The sequence below is a fragment of the Chiloscyllium plagiosum genome, unplaced genomic scaffold (assembly GCF_037043375.1).
Source record: "Chiloscyllium plagiosum isolate Xiang-an unplaced genomic scaffold, Cpla_swu_hap1 HiC_scaffold_3, whole genome shotgun sequence".
Classification (NCBI taxonomy): Eukaryota; Metazoa; Chordata; class Chondrichthyes; order Orectolobiformes; family Hemiscylliidae; genus Chiloscyllium; species Chiloscyllium plagiosum.
Window position 1 is genome coordinate 45,228,250 of NW_028270141.1, and position 16,711 is coordinate 45,244,960.

Sequence of the window (16,711 nt, forward strand, 5' to 3'; positions counted from 1 at the left end):
GGAACCTGCAACAACCATTCCTGTCCCTGCTCTATCCATGTCTCTGAAATGGCTACAACATCTAAGTTCCAGGTACCAACACATGTTGCAAGCTTACCTCAACTTATTCCAGATGTGCCTGGCATTGAAGTAGACACACTTCAAAGCATCTCCTTGCTTGTCGGTACATTCCTGCAATCTTGAAATCTTATTCATGACCTCATTACTCTCAACCTCCTGTACCTGGAGTTCTCATAGGGCTAGTTGTGCATTTTTAAATACCTCTAAGAGAATATGCTTAGAGACGCATACTTAGTTTCAGCTTCCAATGCTTCTATCCCACTTATAGGTTTGCCCATGCTGCTTCCTCAAATTTTGGAACCTTTGCCTATATGCATCCAGTATAGTTCTCTTCACTGCATCATAATCCTTCTCTGACAGTGAAGTATAAATTTCCTGTACTTTATGTAGCAACTTACTCTGTATGGTCTAGATTAGATTACTTACAGTGTGGAAACAGGGCTGAAAATGGGTTGCTGGAAAAGCGCAGCAGGTCAGGCAGCATCCAAGGAGCAGGAGAATCGATGTTTCGGGCATGAGCCCTTCTTCAGGAATTAGGAAAGTGTGGAAACAGGCCCAAAAAATCCACACCGACCCTCCGAAGAGCAGCCCACCCAGACCCATTCCATCCCTTCACCTAATCCTACGGGCAATTTAGCATGGCCAATTCACCTAACCTGCACATTTTTGGACTGTGGGAGGAAACCGGAGCACCCGGAGGAAACCAGCACAGACACAGGGAGAATGTGCAAACTCCACACAGACAGTTGTCTGAGGCAGGAATTGAACCCAGGTCTCTGGTGCTGTGAGGCAGCAGTGCTAACCACTGTGCCACCATGCCGCCCAGTCTTCTTGTCAATTTGCCTAGTCCTTTTCTTAAATGACACGAAGAATACCCTCCACATTCTTTTCCTCAGATTTTGCAAGGGCCTGTGCAAACCTAAACATTTTCTGGACTTCAAATTCTGACTAATATTCACCCTAACAGAGCCTGCACTGACATCTGATGCCTTCTGTTTTGACGTAGCTATTTTAAGCTTATATTAATTATATTATATCTCTGTCTTGTTCTCTTTATTGTTTTCTTTCTGTTTTTCTTTGTATTTCTAATGTTATCATTTCCTTTTCTTCATCTTTCTTTGCTGTTTGAATTCTAGTTCCAGCTTCTTAATTATTTCCTCATACTCAAGGTAATTTCAATGCAATCCTGGATGGGACTGGGAAAGTGCACTGGAGATTCAGCCCCGCTATTCCTGGTGTCATCACAAAAGGTAAAGATTTTACAAAGTATACAAAGGTGATCGAAGCAACAAGCTGTCCAGCAGACGAGTAATAAGGATCATCTCAACAATAGAACTTGGGAACAAAGATCACTGAGTTTTCCCCTCTGCTAATAACCTCAGACTCATAAAATTGCCACAGCACAGTTGCTTTGATCACCTTTCTACAGATGCTTCCATTGGTTGGTAAGAAACACAAGGTGACCAGTTCAACTTATGATAAGTCTCTGAACTATTGGTTGAAAGTCACAGCCTACAAAAATAAACTGGTTTTCTTAAGGCTTACTGTGAGGTTTGACTGCAAAGAAGAGAGTGACCACTCGCAAGCTAGGTAGGTACTTTTCTTCCTATAACTGATTCCCTACTGCAACCTGTTCAGTTATGTGAGAGTCAGTACACAGTTGATGGCAGACTAAACCTGATTTGACTTTCCAAAATGTACCACCTCACATTTATCTAAATTAAACTCCATCTGCCACTCCTTGGCCTATTGGCCCATCTCATCAATATCCCGTTGTACTTTGAGGTAACCTTCGCTATCCAATAAACCTCCAATTTTGATGTCATCTGCAAACTGACTAATTATACCTCCTATGTTCACATCCAAATCATTTATATAAATGACAAAAAGCGGTGGACCCAGCAACAATCCTTATGGCACACCAATGGTCACAGGCCTCAGTCTAAAAAACAACACTCCACCACCACCCTTTGTCTTCTACCTTCGAGCCAGTTCTGATTCCAGATGGCTAGTTCTCCCTTTATTCCATGAGATCTAACCTTGCTAATCAGTGTACTACAAGGAAACTTGTCGAACGCCTTACTGAAGTCCATATAGTAATGCACTTAGTGGGGAGTGTTGCTGAACAAAGAGACCTTGGAGTGCAGGTTCATAGTTCCTTTAAAGTAAAGTCACAGGTAGATAAGATAGTGGTAAAGACATTTGATATGCTTTCCTTTATTGGACAGAGCATAGAGTATAGGAGTTGGGAGGACATGTTGCGGCTGTACAGGATATTGGTTAAGCCACTTTTGGAATATTGTGTGCAGTTCTGCTCTCCCTCCTACAGAAAGGATGTTGTGAAACTTGAAAGGGTTCTGAAAAGATTTACAAGGATGTTGCCAGGGTTGGAGTGTTTGAGCCATAGGAAGAGGCTGAATGGGCTGGGGCTGTTTTCCCAAAAGCATCGTAGGCTGAGGGGTGACCTTATAGAGGTTGATAAAATCGTGGGGGGCTTGGATAGACAAGTTTTTTTCCTGGGTTGAGGGAGTCCAGAACTAGAGGCCATTCTTTTATTTTGAGAGTGGAAAGATTTAAAAGGGACCTGAGGGGCAACTTTTTCATGCAAAAGGTGATGCATGTATGGAATGAGTTGCCAGAGGAAGTGGTGGAGGCTGGTATAATTACAACATTTAAAAGGTATCCGGATAGGTATATGAATAGGGAAGGTTTAGAGGAATATGGCTCAAGTGTTGGCAAATGGGACTAGATTAATTTAGGATATCTGGTCGGCATGGACGAGCTGGACCGAAGGGTCTGTTTCCTTGCCTTACATCTCTATAAGTTCTCTATCATTGATGATTGATCACTAGTCCATAGACCAATGTCTTCTTGCCAGCTGCATCTACACATCCCTCAGCCCCAAATCAATTGCAACTTAAACTTCAATTATTACTTGTTCAAATAGTTGTTCACATGATGCCTGCATGGGTGTCAGATTACATGCTTTCAAATGGTCATTTTAAACCAGCTATTTTTCATTTCAGTTCACAGTTTTTCTTAAAATTCAAAATAAAAATATATGGTCCTTACAATATCTCATGTTTTCAAAGTATTTCTGTTTATTGATATCAAATACCTCAGTTCTTTGAATTACTTGCAGCTAGCTTGATGGCTTTCTGCTGGAACTAATTCTGGTTGATTTTAAAGCAGATAGCAACATGGCTTTTCATCATTTAGAATTTCAAAGATATAGTGTGTATTTTGGTTCCAACATCCTGTGTGGTTAATTAGCATCTTTGTGATTCACCCAGTCTATTTTGCATGGGGAAAAGCATAATAAAACAAGGAAAGCTTGATAGGGTCCATTGACTTCTGGCCGCCACAAATGGAATTTTGATGTCCCCTTTTGTTTAAAATTAAAGAGAGAAGCAGACATGCTGGAAGTTCAATAGTTCCTTTGTATTGCTTAAACAAAGAGATCTGTGAAATCTCGGATGGTTATGAATGTCCATATTTAATTCACAATACCCTTGAGATTTAAGATTATAGCTCAAATGTGAAGGGTCACATGATTTACAGCAGCCATTTTAATATTCAGTTTTAAAATTATAGACTGAAGGATCATAGTATATGAGGATATGACACTCGTTACTGTTTGAATGGAATACACTAATTTCAGATGATATCTTATTTATTCACACACAATAAACATACTTCACTTGTACATGTTCAATAAAAACAGTTTCTGTGGGAGAAACCCTGCATGTAGGGCAGCATCTGTGAAAAGAGAAAGATCATTTTTGCATCTCTCAAGTTCTGCAGAAGCATCAAATCGGACTCAAAGCATCTCTCCACAGAAGTGGCCAAGCCTGCTGAGTTTCTCCAGGACTGTTTAGTTCAGATCTTCAGCATCTGAAGTATTTTGCATTTGTCCCTTGTACATCTAATGCTATCCAGTAAAAAAGCAAGTGTTTATGATAATGAAAAGCCTTACCTAAGTTCAGATGCTATGCAGATGATATTAAGATAAAGAGAGCAACAAAGTTACTTTCAATTTACTGTTCAAAATTGCAATTAACCTCATTGTGATAAAAGTGTATAATACATTAAGATTTTTAATATAGAGGCAGATAGATTGTAGTTTATGTTCAGTGAAGATAACTTAAAAAAAAGTAATCTGGAACATGATCTACACACATAATTTCCACGAAAAAATGTGATTTTATTAAGGATTTAAGAGAATACCTGTGTATTAAATAATGGAATGTTTATACTATTGAGTTTACAACTAAAAGTTATTGTAGGAAAAGAAAAGATTTGAGGTCACTTGTTTAGTTTTGTTTGAGTTCAGTTCAGCAAAGTCAAGTTTTCACCCTTCTGGAAGGGTTTAATTTGTGAAGTCTCCAAGGTGTGACAGTTTGTATAGAAGTTTTAAAATTGTCAGAACTGAAAAGTGGTTTACACTATCAGAACACAAAGGAGGGGTAAGGACATTGGAACTGAAAAGAGAGCGCTACACTATCACAGCAGTCTGAGAAGGAGAATTTGAAAGTATCACTTAAAAAAAATTGAAGAGTTGAGAAAGTGGTAATATTTCTCGGATTGAGTATCTGTCAAAGCGTATTGCTGGGATACAGAATAAATCTCTTTTTGCTATTTATGGTAAGGTTTTTCTAACCTGTCATATACATAATCTTTAGTGTAATAAGTTTGTACTTTTGTGTTGAAGAACATTGGCAACCTACTACACTGTATAAATAAAAGTTAAGATCTATCAATCCAGGTTTCACCTTTGGATTTGACTTGTCCAATATTACAATCAACTGGAATCATAATAACAGCTTGATTTTCTAATTAGCCATATGTGGCAAGTGGCTAACGTACTGGAGAAGACTCAACCAAGATGAAATCGGAGTAGAAGATATTTATTTGTAAGCTAATTGACTGCCTGTGTTCAAAGCGTTAGCTGGCCCTCCCGCTCTTTTTTAGGGAATAATATTATGTAGTTCAGCCTTGCATTTGATCCCAATGTATCCTTCAAAAGGAATAAAACTCTGCTTGTCTGGGAAAAGAACATGAGGGCAAGCTGGAGAAGGATTGTCAACTTTGGTTTGTCATATTCCTGGCAGTTCTGTCGTGTGACCACCTGAAATGATGAAACATAATTTCTTCTCATTTTCAAAATACTAACAAATAAACAGCAGTGTTTGAAGAAAATAGGATAAAACCATTTTTGTAATACTTATTATGACTTTTCTACCAGGGCTGCCCACAGCAGTATCTGAAGGAAATCACTCCTAATTCCTGAAGACTCCATAAGGGAGTGATAATAAGTATTAGAGTTAGGTGATGAGAAATGGTAAAATTATTAATCATCCAAAGACTATTATCCAGTAGTCCCTAATACAATACATCATAAGTTTTGTCAATATTGTATACAATGTATAATACTATTTGCAATGGGAAATGGGTTTCTTCGTTATTATATACAATGTGCGATTAGTTTCGTATGTGCAACACATAAGTAATTTCTCCATTATAAACAATGTCTAATTAGTTTTTTATTATTGTATGCAATGCATAATGTTATTATATACAATGCATAATGAATTTATCTATCATTGTATGAAATGTAAAATTCATTTACAATTATATATAATGCAGAGTTAACGTTTTATTTTTATATATACAATCCAGAATTAGATTCTTCATTATTAAATGTAAGGCAGAATTAGCTTATTATAAACAACGTAGAATTTAGCTTCATTATTACATACAATTCAGAATTAGTTTCATTTTATGTACAGATTCCTTCATTAACTTTCTGTGTGAGAAACTCATGTTTATCATTGATTTATCGGCCGATGTGTCTTTGTCTTCTGCTGCTCTACACTTGCTGTTACGTACCCTTTACCCTTTGACCTTCGCCCAGGCGCTCGCTTGCGCGGTTCATCGCTGATGGATGCTGAGCGTCGTCTCGTCGCTAGTGCCGACACGGCCTGTTTCTTTGCTTTCGTTGCTTCATTCCTGCCTCGCTCAAAACTATGAGAAGAAAGTCAAGAATCCTGCTGTGCTTCGCCTTCCTCTGGGTTTTGGGGATCGCTTATTACATTTACCTGGGCAGCGGGACGAACCGGAAGGTAAGAATTGATTTTTTTTTAAGTGCGGTTGGTTCAGTGACTGGGCCTCTGCTTTCAACCTAACAGGGAATAATGCGAGCCACGGGATCCGTCTCAGACGTTCGGCTGGAGCAAATTGCTCGTACTCACAAGGACGTCCATTGGATCACTCGTAGAGACTACCCAAATAGCAGCCTTCATACTGACTGCACACTCAAGGACACAGTCACAGACGACACATAACGCTACACAAACAGGAGAGGACTCGAACTCACTATACATACAGGGACAGTTCTGCACATAGTTAATGCAGTCTACATTGGAATATATGGTAGACCACTTAAGGACATTCGTAAAAGCAGATGTCTGTGTACATAGAACCCTTGGTTAAACATGGAGCTTAGGTAAAATTATAATATTTTGCATAAACTCGGATTTTGTTTGAAGCACTCTTCTGTATACCTGGAAAATATGAAACACTGAATTGTCTTATTTTTGTGGGAATCCTGTAGCATTAGCTGGAACATTAAACATTCATTGATACACATTCAAACATCGACCATTACTCATACTCAAGTCAGATGCTCATTCACTGAACCTCTCATTCATTCTGACATTCGATGCAGTACTCTTGCCATACGCTCAGACTTGCATTCAATTTGTAGGAAATTACACATTAAAATCTCGGTGAGTTGTGAGATCTTCGTTGGATCACTTACAAACATTCAGATTTCACTGACACTCTCAAACAATTCCGTGCAGTATCTATATCAAGACAATGAATTGCAGTCATATGGAAAGGTGCAATAAATGACATCCAGCTGTAGTCAGGTTAACGTTGTTGATATGGATTTCAAGTTTCAACTTGACATGGATTGTTTTTGCTGCTTAAGTGTGACATTTGTATTTTGGCTTTATTGTTTTGCAGTTTTATTGGGAAAGATATTGTTAAAACAAAAGAACTGCAGATGCTGAAGATTTGAAACAAAAGCAGAAATTGCTGGAGAAACTGAGTAGGTCTAACAACACCTGTGAGGAGAAAGCAGAGTTAACATTTCATGTCTGTTGACTCTTCTTCAGAGCTGTTCTACAGAACTGCTGAGTTTCTCCAGCACTTTGATTGTTTCAGATTACCAGATCTGTAGTAGTTTACTTTTATTCCTTAAGTTTAAGATTGTCATTAATAAATTCAAAAATGGAAAAGGCTTTATTCAGAGAATCTATTCACTTGCCTTACAAATATTCATTGATTCCAAATACACTGCCTTCTGAGGCACTGTTCCAAAGTTGCACAACCCTCAGGGAGAAAAATCTCTCCTAATTTCTGTCCTGAAAGAATGACCCCTAACTTTAAAATAGTGGCCCTTAGCTTGAAAGTGATCCACAAGTGACCTTGTCAAGACAATTTAGCATCTTATGCATTTCATTCAAGTCACCGCTCATTCTTCTAAACTCTAGTAAAATAGGTCCAACCTTTCAACGTATCCTCATAAAGCAACCTGCTCATTTCCAGGTATTGATTAGCAAACCTCCCCTGAAACAATTCCAGTGTATTTATACCCATCCTTAAATAAGGAAACCAAACTTGTACACAGTATTTGAGTTGTGGTCACCTAGATATCCTGTAACTGGGACATAACATTCTTTTTTGTTAAGTTCTCCTCATAATAAAGGAAATTGACTTCCTTGATTATGTGCTGTAATAACTTTTTGTGACTTTTGTACCAGAACACCTAAATCCCTTTGCATTACAGAGTACTGCAATTTTTAAAAAAATAATACTTTGATCTTTTTCCATGTTGGAATTAAATCTTCGATTTATGATAGGTTGAATGATAGACTTATGTGGGTGTGTTGTGTAATTTAGGCATTCAGCCTCACGGTACAAGAGTATCTATTAAACAAAAGGAAGGTAAGGCAGTTTCATGGACTAAGAGTTAGAAGGTTGTAATTACCTTCTGATCTGTAAACTTGCCAATAATTGTAATGAGTAATTCCACTGCTACAATAGAATCTTTAATCTGGGTTCAAAGCTTCAGAACTGGAGAACTTGAAATGGAGAAAGGTGTTCCACAGGAATCGGTGCTGGGGCCAGTGTTGTTTGTGATATACATAAATGGTCTGGAAGAGGGCACTGTTGGTATGATCAGCAAGTTTGCAGATGACACAAAGATTGGTGGAGTAGCAGAAAGCATAGGGGGCTGTCAAAGAATACAGGAGAATATAAATAGACTGGAGAGTTGGGTGGAGAAGTGACAGATGGAGTTCAATCCAGGCAAATGTGAGGTGATGCATTTTGGGAAGTCTAACTCTAGAGTGAATTATAAAGTAAATGGAAGAGTCTTGGGAAAAGTTGATGAGCAGAGAGATCTGGGAGTTCAGGTCCATTGTACCCTGCTGGTTGCTGCACAGGTGGATAGAGTGGTCAAGAAGGTTTATGGTATGCTTGCCATCATCGGACAGGGTATTGAGTATAAAAGCAGGCAGGTCATGTTAAAATTGTACAAGACTTTGGTTCGGCCGCATTTAGAAAACTGTGTACAGTCTGGTCGCCACATTACCAAAAGGATGTGGACACTTTGGAGAGGGTGCAGAGAAGAGTTACGAGGATGTTGCCTGGTATGGAAGGTGCTAGCTAGGCAGAGAGGTTGAGTAGGTTAGGATTGTTTTCATTAGAAGAAAGAAGATTGAGGGGATACCTGATTGAAGTCTACAAAATCATGAAGGGTATAGACAGGGTAGATAGAGATAAGCTTTTTCCCAGGGTCAGGGGTTCAATAACGAGAAGTCACGTTTTCAAGGTGAGAGGTGAAAAGTTTAAGGGGGATACACGTGGCAAGTAATTTACACAGAGGGTGGTAGGTGCCAGGAACGCATTGCCAGCAGAGGTAGTAGAGGCAGGCATGGTAGATTCATTTAAGATACATGAGTAGGTGTGGAGTAGAGGGATACAGATGCTTAGGAATTGGACGACAGGTTTAGACAGTGGATTTGGATTGGCTCAGGCTTGGAGAGCCGAAGGGCCTGTTCCTGGGCTGTAAATTTACTTTGTTCTTGTTCTAACTGGGCATTGCCCCAATGGACTTCAGTCAAATAATCTTTTACTACATTTCCACCTTTTTCAAGTGGTTTGATATTATTTGTAAACTTTGGCTTGTATATCAAAATTACAGTTTGTGTGTGATTTTTTTTTTTAAGTATCAGCTATAGTTCACTTGTGGTAGAACACTTGACTCTGAGTCACAATGTTCCACTCCAGGTCTTGAGTACAAAAATCTATGCTGAAATGCCAACACTGAGGAAATGGTGCCCTATTGGGGATCCTGTCCTCTTGAATGAGACATTAAACCAAGATCCCATTTATCTGATTGAATGGATGTAAAAGATCTCAAGTTGTTATTTTGAAGAAGAGAAGGAGAATTATCCTTGGTGTCCTGGCTAGTATTTATCCCTCTGTCAACAGTTAAAACTACAGATTATCTAATTGTTTTAACATTGCTGGTTCTGGGAGTTTGCTGTGCACGAAGTAGCAGCCACGATCTTGTGTTATAGCAGTGGCAACACTTCAAAAACACTTAATTGGCTGGAAAGCACTTTGAGACATCTGGTGGTTGTGAAAAGTGCTTTAAAAATGCAAGTTTATCTGTGCTTATTTTTAAAATTCGAATTGGCATAGAACCTGGTATTTCTATGCAAATCTTCTATCCAACTTGATCCTCAGGTTCTCCCCTCCAGAGGAAGGTGTAACCACCACCACCTTCCTTCAGCTGCCCTTAACCTGCTCTTCAAGTCTCCTGCAGGGCAGTGATATCAACAAAGTTTGTGAGAAGATTTGTAGCTCGGGTGCTCGTTGTTATGGTTCTGTTAGCCGAGCTGGGAATTTGTGTTGCAGACGTTTCGTCCCCTGTCTAGGTGACATCCTCAGTACTTGGGAGCCTCCTGTGAAGTGCTTCTGTGATCTTTCCTCCGCCATTTGTAGTGGTTTGAATCTGCCGCTTCCGGTTGTCAGTTCCAGCTGTCCATTGCAGTGGTCGGTATATTGGGTCCAGGTCGATGTGCTTATTGATTGAATCTGCCATGCCTCTAGGAATTCCCTGGCTGTTCTCTGTTTGGCTTGTCCTATAATAGTAGTGTTGTCCAGGTTGAATTCATGTTGCTTGTCATCTGCGTGTGTGGCTACTAAGGATAGCTGGTCTTGTCGTTTCGTGGCTAGTTTGTGTTCATGGATGTGGATCGTTAGCTGTCTTCCTGTTTGTCCTATGTAGTGTTTTGTGCAGTCCTTGCATGGGATTTTGTACACTACATTGGTTTTGCTCATGCTGGGTATCGGGTCCTTCGTTCTGGTGAGTTGTTGTCTGAGAATGGCTGTTGGTTTGTGTGCTGTTATGAGTCCTAGTGGTCGCAGTTCTCTGGCTGTCAGTTCGGAAATGTTCTTGATGTATGGTAGTGTGGCTAGTCCTTTGGGTTGCGGCATGTCCTCGTTCCGTTATCTTTCCCTTAGGCATCTGTTGATGAAATTGCGCGGGTATCCGTTTTTGGCGAATACATTTTATAGGTGTTCTTCTTCCTCTTTTTGCAGTTCTGGTGTACTGCAGTGTGTTGTGGCCCTTTTGCATAGTGTCTTGTGTGTGTTGGGGTAGTTGCTTTCGTAGTTCAGGATTTGGTCTGTGTGTGGCTTTCCTGTATACCACTGCAACAGACAGCTGGAACTGACAACCGGAAGCGGCAGATTCACACCACTACAAATGGCGGAGGAAAGATCACAGACGTGCTTCACAGGAGGCTCCCAAGCACTGAGGATGTCACCTAGACAGGGGACGAAACATCGGCAACACAAATTCCCAGCTCGGCGAACAGAACCACAACAGTGATATCAACGTTGAAGTACCAGAGTTCACCAGCAACAAGGTCAGTCCTTTGTTCTGGAGAATTGTTTTGCTTGTTGCCCATGAAGTTTCTTATATTCCAGGTTCCGAAATTGAGCTTGACTTTGGTTTTTAGACCGCAGGTAAATGAGCCCACTGGATGTGGAATTTCAGACAGGTTGTTGATGAAAAGACTATATTTAGGATACCTTTTCTAGCGCCTTCTCTATGAGAGGTGAGCAGAGCAGATCCTGAAGAGGGCTACTGAGCCAAGAAGAAAGCTGCTGAAATGCTTGTTCCTGTTGCACGAGTGAAATGACTGAGTCAAACTCCACCACCTACATGCTGGTCTAAAGCTCGGGGCTTCCAGATCTCCCAATCCTGGCCCTGTCACCTCTCATCAATTGCCGCAGGGCTTATGTTGTGTACGATAGAGGGGTTGAATTCCTCTCGGTAGATACCTTGTGTGGAACATCTTTTAAAGTTGGAATAATGTTGTTCATCAGCATACATGGTCCTTAACAAAAGGAAGATCCAGTTCCAGTGGTAAGGAAACTCTAGCAACTGAGGATTTTCCTACTGCTGCAGCCTTCATCTGCTGTTGCAGTCATTGATATCACACAAACACAGTATTTTCTGCTTGGGTCGCCATTGAGGACTTGTTTTGGATTGCAGTTTGACTGGTTTCCCCCCCTTTCACTTCATGGGTGGCCCTGCCAGGAGGTGAGAACTCCTGACGCATCACTCTTGGGATCAACTAAACATTCAAACCTTTCCACCGCAGCAAGGTGGCCATCCATAGAAAGACAAATCTATATATTTCTTATTTGCTTGAACAATTGAATAAAGCACATATTTTAGGTTTCTGCTACTTTATCAGTAGTTGGTCATTTGTTGGTTAATGTGAGTAATTCCACATGCATAACCTAAATGAAATGTCTCTGAGGGCTTGATGGATCAGAAGGTAAAAGGATTATGTATAATTAAGTACATCTTTGACCACTTCACAATAACAGTAGTGTTCATATATGTAATAATATTATCCGGTTTGACGTTCTTTTGCATTCGCATTTTACATTGTGACCCTATCTGCCTACTTGTGTGGATGTAAAAGATCTCATGGTACTCTTGTATTCCAATAATGTTCTTCCCCAGTGTCAAAATTGATCCCTCACCCAATGTCACTTAAAAAAAAGGGTCAGTTCCAGTAACAGTGCTGTGGGTAAAGTGCTGCTGAGTTTCCAACATTATATAGTGACAACAATCCAAGAGTGAAAAGTGCTGTAAAGCACTTTGGGTTGAGGTTGCGAAAGGTGTTCTATGAATGCAGTTTCTTCGTTTATATTTGCATTGAGAGGAGAAATTGTAAGATTTATTTCTCATATAGTACGATAACCATTAGAGTTAGACTGCCAACCTCTGATTCTTTATCCATCCCATTTTTGTCATAGGTCCATGGTTGAAAAGAGAAATATTTAAAATACCTTTTGGCTGTGTTTATTTTGTCAAAAAGAGTGAGATTGTGCATTGCCACATGTAATGTTTTTCAAATCACTTCCTCATCCAGTTCTTTTTAAACTGTGCCAGCAGGATTGGACATGGTGCTATGTGGACTGTGTGGAGAACAAATGTGGTACTGATTTGATTGTTTTACTTCTTTGATGTTATAAAACTTTTGTATTGTTTGTACTCAGACCATTGATGTCACTGGCAATACTGAATAAGCTGGTTATTTCAATGGGCTAGAGGGCCAACCTTTGTTCAGGATAATGACAACGGTGCAGGATCAGTTTGCATTCTGGCTTTGGCAAACCACTACTGATGAAAAAGCTGTCAAGGAAGATTATTCTAGATGAAGAACCAGCTGACAATAAATCAATGACTTGCCTGCATGCAATGCACGAATGGTATGCCACCCAAATTCTAAACGTTACGTAGACCATTCTTATTTGAGGATTGAAAGCTGATAAATCCGTATAGCCTGATAATCAACATCTGAGGGTACTAACGTAGGTAGCCATGGAAATAGTGCATGTGTTGGCTGTCATATTTCAAACATCTGTAGATTCTGTAACTGTCCCTAGTGATTGCAGATCAGTTGGCCTAAAATCAGGATAGGTAGGGAAAATATTATAGTCTTGAATAAAGGATGTGGTAAAAGGGCCCTTAAAAATACCAACAGTATTGCATAAAATTAATGTGGATTTATGAAAGGGAAATTGTGTTTGACAAAGCTACTGGGAGTTTTAAGGACTAAACTAGTAGAATAGATGAGGGAGAACCAGTGTGTCGTCCCAATTCCCCCCTCAGTCAAAGCAAAACACTCAGAGGCACAGTATAGTTTTACCTCCTCCATCTTTATTCCATGCCCTGCAGGGAGAGAGAATGATCGTCCATGTGCGCAGGGACATGGGTTCCCGGTCTTCTCTCTTAAACAGCAGTTTCTTAATGAATTATATAGTCATTTTACAGGGAGGAGCATTCAGATAAGGCAACACATGTATTAATTGTTACAGTCACTCAATCAGCGAGTGTCTGTAGTAAAGTTTAAGCCATTTGCTGTTACACAATTAATGTTCTTAACCTTAACTGGCTTCACATAATGAATGCTTTTCACCTTGTTAAACTGACCTTATATACAGAATGCTTCCAATATTGTTAAATGGCTCTACATTATGAATGCTTTTCCACCTTGTTAACCCATTACCCTGTCTCCAGCACCCCATTGTTAACTGTAAGTTCTTATCTGATCTGAGTCATGCTGAGCTGAACTTCTTGTTTCCCAAAAACTCAAAACTTCACTCTTACCCTACCTATTCGTACCCGATACACACTCACATTCTTATTCCCTCTTATCGTTTCATAATAACCACCTAGCTAGCACTCCCAGCTTTCATAAGACTCTGACAGCCAATATTTAAGCATATTATTGGTACAGAACATACAGTGATTATAACAACAAATATTGCTAGTCCATTGTAATAAATAGAATTTGAAGAATCCTCCCAAGTGGGGAAAAAAAATTCATCAGTAAAATTCTTAAATCCACAGTCATTAGTGACCACTCCATCCCCTCCAAGTCGAGTGGAAATGAGTCCAGTTCTCCAAAATCTCCTTTAGTAAAGTCCAACCTGAAAACAAAATCCAGTCTGTCCTTCTGCATCACTCCATGGAGAAATCTGAATTCTTGGATAAGAGCAGTTAAATACTTAACAAAACTGACGAGACTTCCATCCTTCCGGAGATGCTTCAGATGGAGGATACCAGCACATCTGAGTGTGCAGTGCAGCTGCAGCAGCCGCAGGCAGGGTGAACACAGCATTCTTTCTGTTTCTGCTCTAGCTCTGCTGTTAAATAGAACAAAGCCAACAGCCCTTGGTGATGTTAGCTTGATCAGTGAACCTTCATATCCCTCAAGTGATTGAAAGACAAGGTAAAACTCATGTAATGTCCATAGGAAGGCCATTGTCAAAAAGCGCATAGACCTCCTCTTCACTTAGCTTTTTCACTTTTCATGCTCATGACTGAGAGCTGATTGAATCTGTTGGAACAGGTTGTGGAGGGATGGGCAGTGGTCCAAAGGCGTGCTTTACCTGTGAATGGAGAAACTCTTGAGAAGATGTTAGCTGCTGAAAGTATCTTTGCATTTCCTCTCTCCTTCCTACCTTGCCGTGGTGGTTATCAGTATGAAGACAGTCTCACATTTAACTACACTAAATTGTGTCTGCCTATTTCAGCATTCTTTGAAATCTTGAAGTCTGTTACTCTGTTCACTATTTATGACATTATCAAGTGTTGTACAATCAATAAATTTCTAAATTATTGCCTAAACAATTCAGTCAATTATAAACAACAATCAAACCCTAAAATCAAACCCTCTGGGGACCCCATTCAGGTTATTCAAAAATTATTTTCCTTTAACAAATTAAGACTTGGCTAATGTCAAAGCTGTCAGGAAAAGTATTTCCAAAATCTAGAACAGCATGAAAACAAAATGTTTCCTGCGCTTTAGCAATTGAAGAGGCAGTTTCAGTTCAGATTTAAATCTCATATTTGTGGGAAACAAATGTTGAATATTTTAAAATATGTTCTCCAAATGAAAACTTCCCAAATAAAACAGTTGAAATTACAGTGGCAACTTTGGTAGAGATCAACATTCTTTGCATTTCCAATATGAAGGGGGCCAATGAAGTCTTAATAATAATTAACAGAAGGGAAACAATTCAGCTTCAAGTTCTAATATTCTTTAGAAACATCAAACTCAAAATACACCTTTCTTTTTGTGGACAGTCTGCATTAAAAACTCAGCCGCAAAGATATTTTAATACAATATTCTCATCTGGCTAAAGCATGACTGCTGACCCAACTTTTTTTTTAATACGCATCGTAGAATTTCAAACAAATCAGGGGCTCAAGGCACTCAATCAATTTCTTTTAAGCTTACAAGTTTGATAATTTGAAATTGTACAACATTATGTCCTTTTTAAATGTAAAAACAAAATCTGCCCCAATACATAGCCCACAAAGCACACTGAATTGAGATCCTGATGCAAACAAGGCAAGACAGTTACTTAAAAGGATTTTCGAACCAGTTTTTTAACAATCAACATTTTTAAACATCAAACACATTCAGCATGGCACAATTTACATTGAAATTTCCTTTCCTGACCCAAATATTAGTGCAACCTTAATTTCAATATTTCTCGGTTTTTTTGCATCTCCTCACTGAAATTGCACTTATAAAAAGAGAAAGCCCTTGCAGCGGACTACACAGCACTGCAGTACAAGCCACTCTTCCCCCAGAACAAAGACTCGCAGAGCCTAAAATTTCGCCACTAGGGGGCTTTAACCCCTTTCTCACTTTACTTCACATGGGGGCTTGAACCCCACTTAAATATAGAGAACTCAAATCCACTTATACACAGAGAACTTGAATCTCGCTTAAAAACAGAAACTTGAACTTCAGCACAGCGCAGAGAACTCAAACCTCAATTACTCACCCCAGGGGAGTTGAATCTCAATCAAACACCCCCAGAGGACTCGAACCCCAGTATTGCGCAGAGGACTCCATCCTCAATTACAACCCAACCCATTTAGCGCAGCAGACTTGAACCTCTATTTGTCAGGGTCTGAACAAATTACCATTCGAGGAGTCTGTAGAAATGACAGCAATTGATCGAGGGATTTGTCTCTGGTGCACAGGAATATCGAGAGGAACCAAGGTTTAAAATCTTACTTTGTGGGTCCATCCATTTTGAGACACTGATGTTCCGAGCAGCCGCTGACACTGTCCGATCGTAACTATTCATTTGGATCCTGCCGACTGTGCCAATATTGTTGTCCTGTTCTCCCCCCCCCCCCCCCCAGTTGAAGCAAAATACTCAGACCCACAATATAGTTTCACTTCCTCCACCTTTATTCTGGACCCTGGAATGAGAGGGAACGATTGCGCATGTGCGCAGGGACATGGGAGCAGTTTTTTTAATGAATTAAGGTTACCTCAGATTAGGGGTCTTGATCAGATGGGCCAATGGGCTGAGAAGTGGCAGATGGAGTTTAATTCAGAGAAATGCGAGGTGCTGCATTTTGGGAAAGCAAATCTAAGCAGGGCTTATACACTTAATGGTAAGGGATTAGAGTGGTGCTGGAAAAGCACAGCAGTTCAGGCAGCATCCGAGGAGCAGG

General features: G+C 39.8%; 1 protein-coding gene across 2 annotated transcripts in view; it reads left to right on the forward strand.

Annotated features, from left to right (window-relative positions):
• Window positions 1-5,988: 5,988 nt before the first annotated feature.
• The window catches only part of galnt2 (UDP-N-acetyl-alpha-D-galactosamine:polypeptide N-acetylgalactosaminyltransferase 2), a 122,497-nt gene continuing 111,774 nt past the window's right edge, over window positions 5,989-16,711 (forward strand). The window contains exon 1 of one of the 2 annotated variants that reach the window (XR_006309879.2): window positions 5,989-6,182. Coding sequence is in view for 1 of the 2 variants with exons in the window: in XM_043680988.2 (XP_043536923.1) it covers window positions 6,087-6,182 (96 nt within the window). In the remaining variant the exon portion in view is untranslated. The remainder of the gene's footprint in view (window positions 6,183-16,711) is intronic. The other variant, XM_043680988.2, reaches the window with a different exon arrangement.